The 16,150-nt window shown below is 41.0% G+C and overlaps 1 protein-coding gene across 2 annotated transcripts; it reads left to right on the top strand.

Moving 5' to 3' along the window:
* Nucleotides 1-9,067: 9,067 nt before the first annotated feature.
* On the top strand, nt 9,068-14,556 carry LOC129829562 (tumor necrosis factor receptor superfamily member 14-like). Of its 2 annotated transcripts, XM_055891333.1 has the most exons (10): nt 9,070-9,203; nt 10,864-10,979; nt 11,302-11,401; nt 11,496-11,621; nt 11,750-11,905; nt 12,067-12,154; nt 12,269-12,450; nt 12,625-12,644; nt 12,882-12,930; nt 13,136-14,556. In XM_055891333.1, exons 2-10 carry the CDS (start codon nt 10,950-10,952, stop codon nt 13,174-13,176), a joined length of 792 nt encoding a protein of 263 aa, XP_055747308.1. In that variant the 5' UTR covers nt 9,070-9,203; nt 10,864-10,949; the 3' UTR covers nt 13,177-14,556. The 2 variants fall into 2 exon arrangements, 1 of the variants encoding a protein (XP_055747308.1); XR_008755402.1 differs by having other exon boundaries at nt 9,068-9,203; nt 12,625-12,930; nt 13,136-13,185.
* Nucleotides 14,557-16,150: the final 1,594 nt, after the last annotated feature.

Here is a 16,150-nt window from a genome sequence, read left to right as displayed (position 1 = left end):
TACTCAGTACTTTATTGAAGCACCTTTGGCAGCAATTACAGCCTCAAGTCTTCTTGGGTATGACGCAACAAGCTTGGCACACCTGTATTTAGGGAGTTTCTCCAATTCTTCTCTGCAGATTCTCTCAAGCTCAGTCAAGTTGGATGGGGAGCATCACTGCACAGTTATTTTCAGTTCTATCCAGAGATGTTTGATCGTGTTCAAGTCACACATGGGGATGTGTGAAACTGTCTTCGCTTGCGAGACCGAATAGCCAGCTTTTTGCTTCTGTATAGACTCAACTAAATATGGTTGTAGAGCAGCTCAGAGACACAGCAGCTGTAAACATGGTCAATACACCACCCACACAGGTTGGTCTCCTCTCAACATTCACTCAATCATTCATTTTAACATTATGATGTCATGAGGTTTTCAGATCACATTTGTTCTATTCTATTATTTTAAATTGTGGAGGTTATTAAGTTTCAAGTTTGTACAGGATATGGTAAACACCGTCCTATGAAATGCTTATTGCAGGTTCCTTCTCAAGTGCAACAACAATAATAAATAATACAATATAAGAATAGGAACATAAAGTAAATGGCTCATTAGAGCAGAATAAACCTTTTAGCTTCAGTATAATACAGGAAGGCACAATTTATTGTACAATATTTACATATGTTTTGGGGATTGGAGGGCAAATATGTTAATTGTGCAGTATTTCTCAACTATTTAGTATAAACCCAATCTCATTCTGCAAAAGCATTACATTGTACACTTTCTGCCTGTGGACAGGCTCTGCTAGCAGCAGAGCATGAGGCCCTTTGCTGGCATAATTAGTTAATACTATAGCGAATTGGTTAGGTTACTAATGTTAGCTGATGTAACGTTAGCTAGCTGTCTGACTTTATTAGCCAGCAAATTCAATTATTTGATCAGTTAAGTTGGCTAATGTTGCTCAACATTTCTCTGGCTAGCTAACGGAGAATTCGATCCAGCTAGCAAGATAACGTTACAGCTCATGAATTACGCTTCAATAATACAGATTGAGCAGTTGCCATACCAGGCGGTGATGCAACCAGTCAGGATGCTCTCGATGGTGCAGCTGTATAACTTTTTGAGAATCTGAGGACCCATGCCAAATCTTTTCAGTCTCCTGAGGGGGAATAGGCATTGTCGTTCCCTCTTCACGACTATCTTGGTGTGATTGGACTTTGATAGTTTGTTGGTGATGTGGACACCAAGGAACTTGAAACTCTCAACCTGCTTCACTACAGCCCCGTCGATGAGAATGGGGGCGTGCCCGGGCCTCCTTTTCCTGTTGTCCACAATCATCTCCTTTGTCTTGATCACGTTGATGGAGAGGTTGTTAGCCTGGCACCACACTGCCAGGTCTCTGACCTCTTCCCTATAGGCTGTCTCATCGTTGTCTGTGACCAGGCCTACCACTGTTGTGTCGTCGGCAAACTTGATGGTGTTGGAGTTGTGCCTGGCCATGCAGTCATGGGTTAACAGGAAGTACAGGAGGGGACTGAGCACGCACCCGAGGGGCCCCCATGTTGAGGATCAGCATGGAAGATGTGTTGTTACCTACCCTTAACACCTGGGGGCGTCCCGTCAGGAAGTCCACAATCCAGTTACAGAAATTGTTTAGTCCCAGGGTCCTTAGCTTAGTGATGAGCTTTGAGGGCACAATGATGTTGAACGCTAAGCTATAGTCAATGAACAGCATTCTAACATAGGTGTTCCTTTTGTCCAGGTGGGAAAGGGCAGTGTGGAGTAAAATGGAGTGCATCATCTGTGGATCTGTTGGGGCGGTATGCAAATTGGAGTGGGTCTAGGGTTTCTAGGATAATGGTGTGGATGTGAACCATGACCAGCCTTTTAAAGCACTTCATAGCTACAGACGTGAGTGCTACGGGTCGGTAGTCATTTAGGCAGGTTACCTTAGTGTTCTTGGGCACAGAGACTATGGTGGTCTGCTTGAAACATGTTGGTATTACAGACTCAGTCAGGGACAAGTTGAAAATGTCAGTGAAGACACTTGCCAGTTGGTCCGCGCATGCTCGGAGTACACGTCTTGGTAATCGGTCTGGCCCTGCGGCCTTGTGAATGTTGACCTGTTTAAAAGGTCTTACTCACATCGGCTACAGAGAGCGTGATCACACAGTCGTCCGAAACAGCTGATGCTCTCATACATGCTTCAGTGTTGCTAGCCTCGAAGCAAGCATAGAAGTAATTTAGCTTGTCTGGTAGGCTCGTGTCACTGGGCAGCTTGCAGCTGCACTTCTCTTTGTAGTCTGTAATATTTTGCATCTCCTGCCACATCTGTCGAGCGTCGGAGCCGGTGCAGTACGATTTAATATTAGTCCTGTATTGACACTTTGCCTGTTTAATGGTTCGTCGGAGGGCATCGCAGGATTTCTCATAAGCGTCCGGGTTAGAGTCCCTCTCCTTGAAGCGGCAGCTCTACCCTTTAGCTCAGTGCGGATGTTGCCTGTAATCCATGGCTTCTGGTTGGGGTATGTACGTACGGTCACTGTGGGGACGACGTCATCGATGCACTGATTGATGAAGTCAGTGACTGATAGTGGTGTACTCCTCAATGACATCAGAAGAATCCCGGAACATATTCCAGACTGTGCTAGCAAAACAGTCCTGTAGCTTAGCGTCATCTGACCACTTCTTTATTGACCGAGTCACTGGTGCTTCCTGCTTTCGTTTTGCTTGTAGGCAGGAATCCGGAGGATAGAATTATGGTCAGATTTGCCAAATGGAGGGCGAGGGAGAGCTTTGTATGCATCTCCGTGTGTGGAGTAAAGGTGGTCTAGAGTGTTTTTTCCCCCTCTGGTTGCACATTAAACATGCTGGTAGAAATGAGGTAAAACAGAAGTAAGTTTCCCTGCGTTAAAGTCCCCGACCAGTAGGACGCCGCCTCTGGATGAGCTTTTTCCTGTTTGCTTACAGCCTTCTACAGCTCATTGAGTGCGGTCTTAGCGGCAGCATCGGTTTGTGGTGGTAAATAGACAGCCCATGAAAAATATGGATAAACTCTCTTGGTAAATAGTGTGGTCTACAGTTTATCATGAGATACTCTACCTCAGGTGAGCAAAACCTTGAGACTTCCTTAATATTAGATTTCGTGCACCAGCTGTTTACAAATATACACAGACCCCCACCTATTGTCTTACCGGAGGCAGCTGTTCTATCTTGCCGATGCATGGAAACCCAGCCAGCTGTATGTCGTCATTCAGCCACACAGCACAGTGAAACATAAGATATTCGTTTTTAATGTCCCGTTGGTAGGATATTCGTGATCTCAGCTCGTCTATTTTGTTATATAATGGTTGTATGTTGGCTAATAGGACTGATGGTAAAGGCAGATTACACACTCGCCGTCGGATCCTTACAAGGCACCCCGACCTACGTCCCGATATCTCCGTCTTCTTCATGTGAATGACGGGGATTTGGGCCTTGTCGGGTGTCTGGAGTAAATCCTTTGCGTCTGACTCGTTAAATTTAAAATCTTTGTCCAGTCCGAGGTGAGCAATCGGTGTCCTGATATCCAGAAGCTCTTTTCGGTCATAAGAGACGGTGGCATAAACATTATGTACAAAATAAGTTACAAATAATGTGAAAACACACACGCACAATTGGTTAGTAGGCCGTAAAACTGCAGCCATCTCCTCCGGCGCCATTGTAATTATACCCTGGTCTGTATTTCAGTTGACTGTATTCCAGATGACTATGAATGAGGAGAGAGATTAGCCATACCCTGGTCTGTACTCCAGATTACTATGAATGAGGAGAGAGGTCAGTCATACCCTGGTCTTTATCTACTCCAGGGCAACTAAGGCTGTTGCTCTGCAGGTTCAGAGAGTCAATGGTCTGGCAGACCTGGGCCTCTCCCCTGGCTCCTCTGGGCTTCTCTCTTCACCTTCAATGCTCAGCTGAGCTGCTAGTCTAACCTTTGACCTCAGCTACTTCCTGTTTCCTCTGGGTTACTCCCTCTTGCGCCTGGACTACATCCTGTAGTATAATCACAGGGTACATAAGAGTGTTTTGTGTAAAACGGTGACAAAAAAATCCTAATTAAATCCATTTTAATCCCAATTTGTAACACAATGTAATGTGTTAGTCCTATTAATTGGCTGAGATTGCTCCAATGAGAAACTTAAAACATAATCAGTTTGAATATTCCTTCCTTTACATCCATACGTTTTTAATAGATGATGCTCATACAGTATATATTTTGTTATTGTAGAGAGCTTTGGTCTCACAAACAACGCAGATGCTTTTCACTCTTGAACCCGGGGTTGTGAACAATTCCGTGGTGGTTAACACAAGGCGTAGCTAGGCTATATTTGTTCAACAAGTGTGACTTTTTGAGACATGGCATGTTTCCAACCACTTACACATTTGATAGATACATACACTTCTAATAGAAATCATCTTAAATGTGAACCAAATATCCAACAGTAAAAGTATATATTTACAATGTGTTAATAAGGGTGAAAAGATGACATTGTTCCATTCTCCTCCTCCAGCACTCTCATGAGTCCCTCATTCCTTCACGTAAACAGGAGAACTGAAAGTAAAGGCAGTTCATAGAAAAGTCACATTCACAGTGTATTTGAAAGGACTTTAGATGTGCTTGATTGAGGAACAATGGAAAGAACTGAAGTGTCCCAAAAGTGCCAACTCTGCCTGCTGGTTAAGCTAAACCATGAGCACCTGTAGTACATATTTCACCCAGGTCTGATTCACATAGATAGCTATGTAGCCTAATCTACACACTCAAAGCATGTTCATAACTTCCTAGACATGGCCTGTAGCTGGTCAAACTGGTTCTTCAGCTGCTGTCTCAACTCATCCTGCTGGCCTTTAGCAGTGATCAGCTCTCCTTCCTTTATGGACCGAGTTCTACACAAGGAACTCACTGTACCTGCAGAGTACAAATGCAGTATTGATTGGGAAAATATAAGTGTCAGCTGTAGTTCACAGGTTTGTTCACACCTATCCAAACCTTTCAGTTCTCAGAGTACATAGGGGGTAAGGGTTAAGGGCTAGGGATGTATTTTGGGATTAAGAGCTCATCCACCCACAGTTTAAGTTCTAAAGATGTTTATATACTTGCAAAGTTCATACACACCAGAGGAGATCACATGATTCTTCCTGGCCTCTAACTCCTACATCAATGGTTTGTTGGTTCTATCATCTGTTCAGTAAGTGATACTCTGTTGTCTTCCTCCTCACTGTCCACAGCATTCTCTATTTCTGAAGAACTGTGTTTGTGGCCATGTTCCAAGACACAGGCAAGGCCAACAGGGCTGGGAACCCTCCATGTTCAGGACCCCACCCAGAGCTGGCATCTCTCAGCCTTTGGAGCTCCTCTTCTATACTGGCTATCTGCTGGCTCTTCTCCTGCACCTCCTTCTACACCTCCCTCTGATTCCTGACCTCCTCTGACAGACACACTATCAACTCCACCTTCAATACAAAGAAACACAGAAAAGTATGTGAGGTGACCAAGGTTACTTCAGCTCATCATTTTCACTATTTGTTTCATTTTATTTTGACAGGTTTTATATTTATTTATAGATGTGGGTTGTGCTCTGTTGGTTCTGGTTTCAGTTTTAGTTTGAACAGTCTAATTCTAGATCTCTGTTGGTTCTGGTATCAGTTTTAGTTTGAACAGTATTCTAACCTGAAGTTAAGTTTTTACTTTCTATTTTGTTTCTTTTTCATTTAGTTTTAGTTTCAATGTTAGTCAACTTTAATTGTTCAAAGGCAGATGGATAGATGGTACTGTTAAAGTTATAGTACTTTTATACTGTAGTTAGGGTCCGGGATAGAGGGATAGATGGCACTGTTAAAGATAGAGCACTGCTGTTGTAATCAGTATATGTCTGTATACCCATTAAACCTTATCAAATGGACAAAGGTCACAACTTGTTGTTCAGTACATAAGCTACAAAACTCACAGAACTCTGAAATATACAGTACAGAGAAGTCCCTACTTCCTACCTGACCTCTGACCACATCCTCATAATGAGAAAGGATCAGTTCTGTCAGCTCCTCCTGAAGCACAGAGATCTCTTGGTCTTTCTTCACCTCTTCAAACTGACAGATGAGTGATTTCCTCACCTAACATCACTATGTTCTGCTCCTTTAAAAGGAGGGGTTACAATACTACAACTACAGTCAATACTGACCTCCAATATGGTGCACACCCCACTGAGCCAACCATAGTGCTAACAACCATCAGATCCTTCTAGATCTACTAGGGGCTATTTAAAGTGTCTACAGGGAGGTCTTCAGACTGGGCCACACCAATCTGTATAAAATGATGTACCTTCTCATGTAGTAGGGTCCTGTACCATGGTACATTTCCCCCTGTGTCCTCAGCCATGGTGGTACTGGTGAAGTTAGACTTGTTCTGATGTTCCTCTCTAGTTGCTCCTGGGTCATCGCCATGTAAAGTCCAAAGAAGAAAAAGAACCCTGAAGGAAGGAGAGATGACTAGAAACAATCCGTTTGACCGTTTTATGTGTGGATTCATTGTTGGAGTAGAGGACTTTGTGCTTTTCAGGTAAATTAACTCAATGTTTATCCCAGTACAAATTAGCTAGCTAGCTAAATTGCCATAAATGTTTAATGCTTTTCGACCTGTCCCCAAATTAATATAATTGGTTGAGAGTTTGTTTTGATATTTCAACCTGCGTGTCGTGATCGCGTTTGGTGTGGGGGGACAAAATCAATTTGCTCACGATGGCGTGTCCGTTTTGGGCATGGTGTAATGGTTGTTTAAATCTAATATTAGCTTGAAGCGTGTTCGGTTATCCTACAGACTCAGCGCATTGCTACATGGTACTTGAAGGAGAATTGGAGGTTAATTATTTAGTACACTGTTTATATTTTGCACATCTAAACGAAAGCTTTACTTTGTCATGACAATATAAATGGATGGATGTGTTCCAGACGAAGAAGGCAAGGAAGGCCATCTATTGGCTGATTTGGCGGTCTGGAGTGTAGGTCATTGTTTTATGAAATGTGACAGTGTGTAATCCCATATCTCCAGTGACAATAATGATATAGCTGTGAAGCGTTCTTACAGGATTTCCTGATTTTCACAACTTAGAAGTTACATCATGGGGAAATGTTTTATTTTACCCACTGATAGAACATAGGCTTTCACCAAATAAACTGGAGTTTCATGGTTTTTATTTCTGGGGGTGGATTATCCATTTAAACTGTATAGTGGTTTATCAGTAGCCGTGCCTCCAATTTGGTCAAAAATGTTAAATAGTCAATGCGAACCAAGCAGGGTAAAATATGCATTATTTGTGTATATGTAGAAATAGCCTACTTAACATGTTCAGTGCAGTAACAGAATTACATTTTAATCTTGATGAATGACTGTATTTGTAATTTTACGACAAGCTAAGATGTTCTTTCCCTTTAGTTTACAATGTCTGTTCTACAATGTCTAGTGACTCAACTGCCTTCGAATTTGTAAGTGTGCTTCTAAACTCACTCGAATTTTCACTGTTATTGAAATATGAAAATCTATGGTCTTGTCATTATTAATTAATGCTTGCTTGTTGGTAAGTTAAACAGGCAAGGGCCTCAGTGGTGCAGCGGTCTAAAAATGCTGACCAAACTGCACACGTGCATCTGAGTGCACCGTCGCCCACATGTTGATTTTGTCTCCCCACACCAGAGATCAGGACACGCAGGTTGAAATATCAGAACAACCTCTGAACCAATTATATTAATTTGGGGAAAGGTCAAAAAGCATTAAACATTTATAGCAAGCTATCTAGCATGCTGTTGCTAGCTAATTTGTCCTGGGATATAAACATTGGATTGTTATTTTACCTGAAATGCAGGTCCTCTACTCCAACAATGAATACACAGATAAATGTAGTTTCTAGTAATCTCTCCTCTTTCCTTCAGGCTTCTTCGGACTTTATATGGCGTTTGGCAAACAACTTTACGGTGCATTACCATAACCGACTGGAGTGTGGACCTCGGTTCATCTTTCAATCACCCACGTGGGTACATGCTTCTAAAAACCAATGAGGAGATGGGAGGCAGGACTTGCAGCGTGTTGAGCGTCACAAATAGAACAAAGTTCTATTTTATTTAACCAAGCAAGTCTGTTAAGAACAAATCATTATTTACAATGAAGGCCTACCCCGGGCAAACCCTAAAGATGCTGCGCCGCGTTATGGGACTCCAATCGCGGCCAGTCGTGATGCAGCCTAGAATCGAACCAGGGTCTGCAGTGATGCCTCTAGCACTGAGATGCAGTGCCTTAGACCGATAACCCACTCGGGAGTTAGACGGTCGTGAGCAGTGTGGGTGCAATGATTGAATAACATGTATGTATATATTTATTTTGCAATGCTCACGCACGCGACTTGTCCGGTCCCGTGCCAATATCCTCCACACCGGCTTCTCGGGCATTATCACTTAAATATACATTCTACAGACCCTACTGAGTATTCCCTACAATATTTTTACTTCAGCACCTAGAATAGTTTGCTTTTAAGCCAATATGTATTTCAAATACAGTGAGTTGCACTGGGGGCATTTATTTGACCATGGAACATGTTTTAAAACCCAGATGTTGCAAATGTCACTTAAATATGAAAAAAATAGCACTTATTTTTCATATCATGAATTAAAAAGGTCGATGCGTTTTGTTATTATGTTGAACTTTTATTTTGAAAACTTTCGTGTTACGCTGATCAGTGATGCCAATTTAGCAATTTTGTTAAATGCAAAAGTGCATTGTGACTGATGTCAACAGAAGGCGCTCAGCTCGTGCACAGGCAGCAGCAGGCCTGCAGAAATTTCAACAAATTGCAAATCATTGTTGGCTGACTGCAGCAGCAGAAGTACAGGTTCGACGAGCCAAACCCAATGAATATAGTTGGTCACGAATTTTTGATCTTGAACAGAACGTTCAACATCGTACAGAAAAGAGTGGAAGTCTGTACCTGAACAAATGTCAAATCATATTTTTTTCCGAGATATTGTGTATTTTACGTAATGACGCAGTTACGTTATCACGCAATGACATCACAACGTCTTTACGCAACAAATCAACCTGCCTCTAGCAATTTACCCTGAAAATGAGTTCGCAACACTGACGCTGATCGTAAAGTGAAAGTAAAATTAATCCAGGGCCCTACACTACTGGGATCAAGGCTGCGGTAATATAAATATGACATATTTACGTAGAAATAGTCTACTTTACATGTTCAGCGCTGCAGCCTAACATTAAGAATCATATATTTTCATATTGATGAATGATTGTGTCATTTTACTACAACGAATAGGCAGGCCTATGCTCCGCTGTACTCGCCCTTCTGTTTTCAATATTCTGTTCTGCCACTGACTCCCGTAAATCCCTTCTGATTTTTAAAAGTGCGCTGCTAAACTCACTTGAATTTTCACTGTTCTTGAAATATGAAACGCTATGGCCTTGTCATTATTCATTAATGCTTGTTTGTTTATCTTAAACGGACAAAAGAATATAAGGAACACAACATCACATGATTGCCCGTCAGCAGCCCAGACTTTGCCTGGCTGTACTTTTTGTTCTGTGCCCCGCTGTGGGGGTAGAATGCTGCGAAACAGACCTGGGGCCTCATTTATAAACCGTGTGTATGTATTTACAAAAATGTATATAAAAGGTCAAAACATGCATACTTTTACTGCGGCACCTAGAATCGTTTTTTCTCTAAAAGCCAATATGTTTTCCATATACAGTGATTTTATTTGTGGCCAATGTAATGGGAGGAGTTAAAGACCAGCAACACTATATTATTCAAGGACTCGTGAATGGCTTCCTTGTTGTAGGCCTGTGCTACCTCTTGAGTATGAAAATATCACAGAAAAGGTGAGGAATTTGTGCAATGATCATGGAAATATATTTTTTAATTATTTAACCTTTAAGCAGGGAGTCCTGCAAAAGAGACCATGGTCTCAGCATATGAGCCATGCATGAGCATCAATTACACTAAACATATCTATATATACACACAATACATGAAAAGCAAACAATCTACCTAATGTTGATTTCAACTGTCAAGTATTGACCCATCAGTGCAGATGAAAGGGGGAGAGAACAGATCCTCAAGCAATTGAGATACAAGACAGCAATCTATGCAAAACACATTTATTAATAATTGCCTAGGAAATGGATGCCTATTTGTAATTATTTTAAAATGCAAAGATTAACAAAATAGTTTTCCCTCTTCTCACTAACGGTAAATGATTGCATCTAATTAATTTACCTGTGTATTGTTATGAATAAGCCTGTCCGTCATATCCCCCATTTGCATAAAATACTAGTTTCCAATGCTATACTTCAACCACTAGAAACTTTGTGTAGGCATTGTCTAAAGTTTGAGGGAAGTTGGGTTTATTTTTATGTCAAGTTCGGTTTTTATAAATGTCAACTTTTGCTTGAAAAAGCAAGTTTTAGGGTCCATTTTGTACGTATGCACGGTTTATAAATGTGCTGTGCTGTCTTTGGTAGAATGGACTTTGCTCAATGTACAAGGCTACGTCACCACAAGACGGCAGCATTCTCTAATAATAAATAGCCAATTTCTGTTTCATACTTCTCAAACTAGCTTAAACTTTCTGTGATTTAATTCAGCAAGACATCATCATTTACAAATTGAAAGGTTATTATGCTTCAGTTTCATTCACTATTGATGGTGGTGACTGATAACTCAAGGGTGGCCAGCCAACGTACATTACTATATTATGTTTATTAACTGCGCAGTGTATGCAATATTTAAGCCGAATAATATAATAGAGCTATTCTTACTGTGCATGTACTAAAATACATTAAGTCTACAGGTCAGTTCATCTCGATACTTCAAACCTAAGAACTTCACAAATCCAGTGTGTGGGTCTTCCAGTGAGTTGGAGAGGAATGAGGAACCATGGCACAGTTTGAAAGCTTCATATGGACTGTAAGTGAAACATTTGATTTGCACATTGTGACTTAGCATCTTTTTACTAGCCTCGTACGCTTTGAAACAAAGTACACTTGTGAGATCAGGATGGTTTGTATGAGGCTATCTTTTCACGCAACAGAAATTCCTGGCATCAAACAGCACTCACCTCACAGTACGCCACCATATTTACAAAAGTCAGTTTAAAAATAGTTCTACATAATTACATATTTGAATAGTGAATATTTTAGTTAGGGAAATTTTAACTAGTTCTTTAAGTTTTATGAATACACATCAGTTTCAATTTTAGTGATTAGTGTATTTTTTCCTCTACTTCCAGATACCTGTTATATTGGTGCTTGAAAGCATTGGATCCTGTATTGCATGTGGTAGAGCCGAGTACAGAATAGGGGATGAATGCTGCCCCATGTGTTCACCAGGTAAGGACCGTCTCTTTACATCATATGAATCACCAGACGTTAATACATCATCAACACTAACAGAAAAACATGACATTGTGATTCTCTTCCCCAGGAAATCATGTACATAAGCATTGTACTGAATTCACCAGCACCAGCTGTGTGCCCTGTGTTGATTCTACATTCCTTGATGAGCCCAATGGTCTCATAAAATGCAAAGTGTGTACCAACTGTGATCCAGGTAAGAGTGGTGCTGTGTGTCTGCCCTGAAAGCCAGACACAAACACTGATATGTTAGTCTGTTGTTATGCTATGAGGATATGTCAGTTGTATCTACATCAGATAATACATGCCATGTTTTCTCTATAGGTTTGGGTTTGATGGTAAAGCAGTCATGTAGACCTTCATCAGACACTGTCTGTGGGACACTGGAGGGGTTCTACTGTCTAGACCCAACTAAGGATGGTTGTAGAGCAGCCCAGAGACACAGCAGCTGTGAACCTGGTTTATTCATCAGCCACACAGGTTGGTCTTCTGTCTCACTCATAATACTAATTGTGTTGTCATAATTCAATTGAGTCAAGTTTTTATCTTCATTGTGAACAATCATTACAGTTTATGGAATTAAAAATAAAGGGAGGGAACAAATGCAATTTTCATTAACATTTCAACATGTATTTGTGCAGGAACAACATCTACAGATACTGTGTGTTCTGACTGCCCCGGTAAAACTTATTCAGATGGATCATTAACATCTTGTCAACAACACACAGAGTAAGTGTGAACATGATTAGTTGTTTCAAAAGTTTATTCCCCTGAAGATATAAATACATTAATATACTCAAATGGAAACTTTAAAAAACATACCTCGATTTCTGTCTTTAACAGATGTGAATTCTTGGAAATAAAACCAGGAACTCCTTGGTCGGATTCAGAATGTGGAGTAGCCTCACTTCCCATAGTTGGAATCATAGCTGGTGTTCTCATATGTTTTTTTCTGATAGCCACCATAGCTGGTGTTTTTTTATTTATGAGAAAAAGAGAAATGGAGAGAACAAGACAAAACTTAGGTAAGATGACTGGAATTGTATTTGTACCATTCATTGTTTTCATTGCCTGTGATATTCAGTTTACTCTGTGAATGCTACATGTTCTACTTCTCATAGTGTAGATTACTACTGTTTGTTATCGTCATGGTTACATGGTATGTTTATTACAATATTGGTCATCTGTCTTTTTTATAGACCCTCAAATACATACACAGGTATGTTTGAAAATCTATGAATATCTTTCATCACATTGTACTACTTTGTGCTTTCTTCTGACTGACATTTTAATTTATTGGGACAGTTTCCCAGACAGATTACGCCTAGTTTTGGAATAAAAAGCATTTTAAATGGAAAGCCTTCATTGAATGCGCTTCTTAGTCCAGGACTGAGTGTAATATCTGTCCGGGAAACTGGCCCAATGTGTTTAACTAATTTCTGATTCCATTTGATAGGCATCCCCAGATCAGGAAATACCAATGCTGTCTGGGGGAAACGGAAACGGTAAGGCACACCTTCAAGGTTTTCAAAATATGTGTACAGAATAGAATTTCAAACATATTTTTAAGTAAGTGTAAATGGTATATAACTTCATCAATGCTAAGACCAATGATATGATACAAGAATATAGGACAAGCTATTGTACTACAAAACATTGTCCAGAATGTAAATTAATTACTGATCAATTACAAATCACTTCTTTCCCCAGATTCAAGCCCCCGTCACAGTCAGGGACTCCACATTCTGTAATCTGTGGTCCACTGGCTGGCTGGTCCAGCCATCGCTAGTGTATCTTAACACTACATGTTAAATGTGATATTGTAGAATCTGGTTGGTATAATAACAGGATTCTACACCACATTCAATTGTAGTGTAAAGAAATGAAACACATTGAAACCCAACCTCCAGTAGGAAGAATGTGACTTCTAGATACCTGTTGGGAGAGGACCACTGTGCCTTTGTATCATATGGGGATGTTTGAAACTGTCCTCAGCCTGAACTGTCCCCACTTGGGTCACCGAATAGCTAGCTTTTTGTGTGGGCGCCACTGGTAAGATGCTTCAGAAGGGCAGAAACATATCAGCTTCTGCCTACAGCCTATAAGTGAGAAACCTCTGCTCTACCTACAGCCTACAGACTGGTCTAAAATGGAAAGGACCATGTGATGAGTATAAATTAGCTTCAACTTGCTAGGTAACAGCTTCGGGAGGTGAGAACCCTCTCCTCTTCCCAGGGGAAAGTCACATGTGTTCATAACTTCAGGACCACAACGTCTGTCAGCCCAGACTATGGAACTTCAAATGGGACTTGATAATATCTTGAGACACAGATTACTGGAAACTGGTGCAGGATGCACTGGTCTAATGTCCATTGCTTGTGTTTCTTGGCCCAAGCAAGTCTCTTCTTATTGGTGTCCTTTAGTAGTGGTTTCTTTGTAGAAATTTGACCATGAAGGCCTGATTCACGTAGTCTCCTCTGAACAGTTGATGTTGAGATTTGTCTGTTACTTGAACTCTGAAGCATTTATTTGGGCTGCAGTTTCTGAGACTAGTAACTCTAATGCACTTATCCTCTGCAGCAGAGTTAACTCTGGATCTTCCTTTCCTGTGTCGGTCCTCATGAGAGCCAGCTTCATCATAGCGCTCTATGGTTTTCGCGACTGCACTTGAAGAAACTTTCAAAATGTTCTGTATTGACCGATCTTCATATTTTAAAGTAATGATGGACTGTGGTTTGGCTTTGGTTATTTGAGCTGTTCTTGCCATAATATGGACATGGTATTTTACCAAATAGGGCTATCTTCTGTATACCACCCCTACCTTGTCACAACACAACTGATTGGCTCAAACACATTAAGGAAATCAATTCCACAAATTAACAAGGCACACTCCAGGTGACTACTTCATGAAGCTGGTTGAGAGAATGCCAAGAGTGTGCAAAGCTGTCATCAAGGCAAAGGGTGCCTACTTTGAAGAATCTCAAATATAAACTATATTTGGATTTGGACACTTTTTTGTTACTATGTGATTCCATATGTGTTATTTCATAGTTTTGATGTCTTCACTATTATTGTACAATGTAGAAAATAGTAAAAATAAAGAACCTCATGAATGAGTAGGTGTGTTCAAACTTTGGACTGGTACTGTAGGTGCTGGCCTAATAAAGTCTAGATGAAAAAGGATTGAACCGTTGTCATTAAATGTGGTAGTTAAGAGCATATACAGTGTCCAGGCCTTTCTGTTCTTTTTATAACTACATCACTGGTTACCACATCATTGGTTACTACATCATTGTCTACGGTGACAGCATGATAAGGACTATGAATGAGGAGAGAGGTCAGTCATACCCTGGTCTTTATCTACTCCAGGGCCACTAGGCTGCTGATGCTCTGCAGGTTCAGAGAGTCAATGGTCTCCTGGCAGACTTAGGCCTCTCAGGCTTCTCCACTTTCAGCGTCCGGCTGAGCTGCTTCGTCTGACCTTTAACCTCAGCTTCTTCCTGTTTCCTCTGGGACACTTCCTCAGGCAGCTGGACTACAACCTAGAGAATCACAATTAGTGGATCAATGACAATTTATTTGGATTGATATTGGATTGACATTAGATCATATCTGTTAATGCTACTGACAGTAGAGGGCGGTACAACCTAGACAGTGACCGGATGTAAGCCCTGTGTTGCTGGAGATACATTATCTAAACAATTTCTTTTACATTGAATTCAGATGCTTCCTGTTTAGTCTTAGTTAATATCTGTTAATGCCACTGCTACATGCTACTGCCACCTAGCCAGTGACCGGATGCATGCTCTTTCTAAATAATTAACTTATTTTGTTACAACGGACTCACTGGTGTGCAGACTATTCAAAACAGATATATTATATTCCAGCATATGCTGACATGGACATGGACAGAGTCAACCGATAATATGATTATATTTGTGACAATCCTCTTGTGGTTCTGGAAAATAATATGATTGGAGCTGTAGCAAGCATTCTATGCATCAGTCAGAATAAAGGATCAGTTGGAAGATTGTTATGACTCTTCAGTTGACTCAACCACTTTCAGGATCTCTCATTGAAGACACGTTTATTATGATCCTCATTAGCTACTGTTCCTGGGGAAGCAGGGATTCTGAGCCTCCAAACATCAAATCATATTTGACTTTGATAATGATCACATTTGATGATCACTGAATGATTCCCTTCACAATTCAGAGTTAAAGACAGACCTGTGTTGCTGGAGATACATGATCTACACCAGTGGGGGCTGCTGAGGGGAGGACGGGTCCTAATGGCTGGAACAGAGCAAATGGAATGGCATCAAACACATGGTTCCCATGTGTTTGATACCATTCCACTCATTCAGCTCCAGGCCTTACCATGAGCCCATCCTCCCCAATTAAGGTGCCACTAACCTCCTGTGAACTACAACCTTTCAGCTCCAGGCCTTATCATGAGCCCATCCTCCCCAATTAAGGTGCCACCAACCTCCTGTGAACTACAACCTTTCAGCTCCAGGCCTTACCATGAGCCCATCCTCCCCAATTAAGGTGCCACCAACCTCCTGTGAACTACACCCTTTCTGTGCAAGACTTCTCACAAAGACAAACATTTTGGAGGATCGCAGAGTCAATGGATCAATGAGAAATACGTTTGTATTGATATTGGCTTGACATTAGACTTAGTTCATGTCTGTAAATGCTAATGACACTAGAGGGCAGTACA

The sequence above is a fragment of the Salvelinus fontinalis genome, chromosome 31, assembly GCF_029448725.1.
Source record: "Salvelinus fontinalis isolate EN_2023a chromosome 31, ASM2944872v1, whole genome shotgun sequence".
Lineage (NCBI taxonomy): Eukaryota > Metazoa > Chordata > Actinopteri > Salmoniformes > Salmonidae > Salvelinus > Salvelinus fontinalis.
Note: the sequence above shows the minus strand (reverse complement) of the source record. Positions and strands in the feature narration are given on the sequence as shown.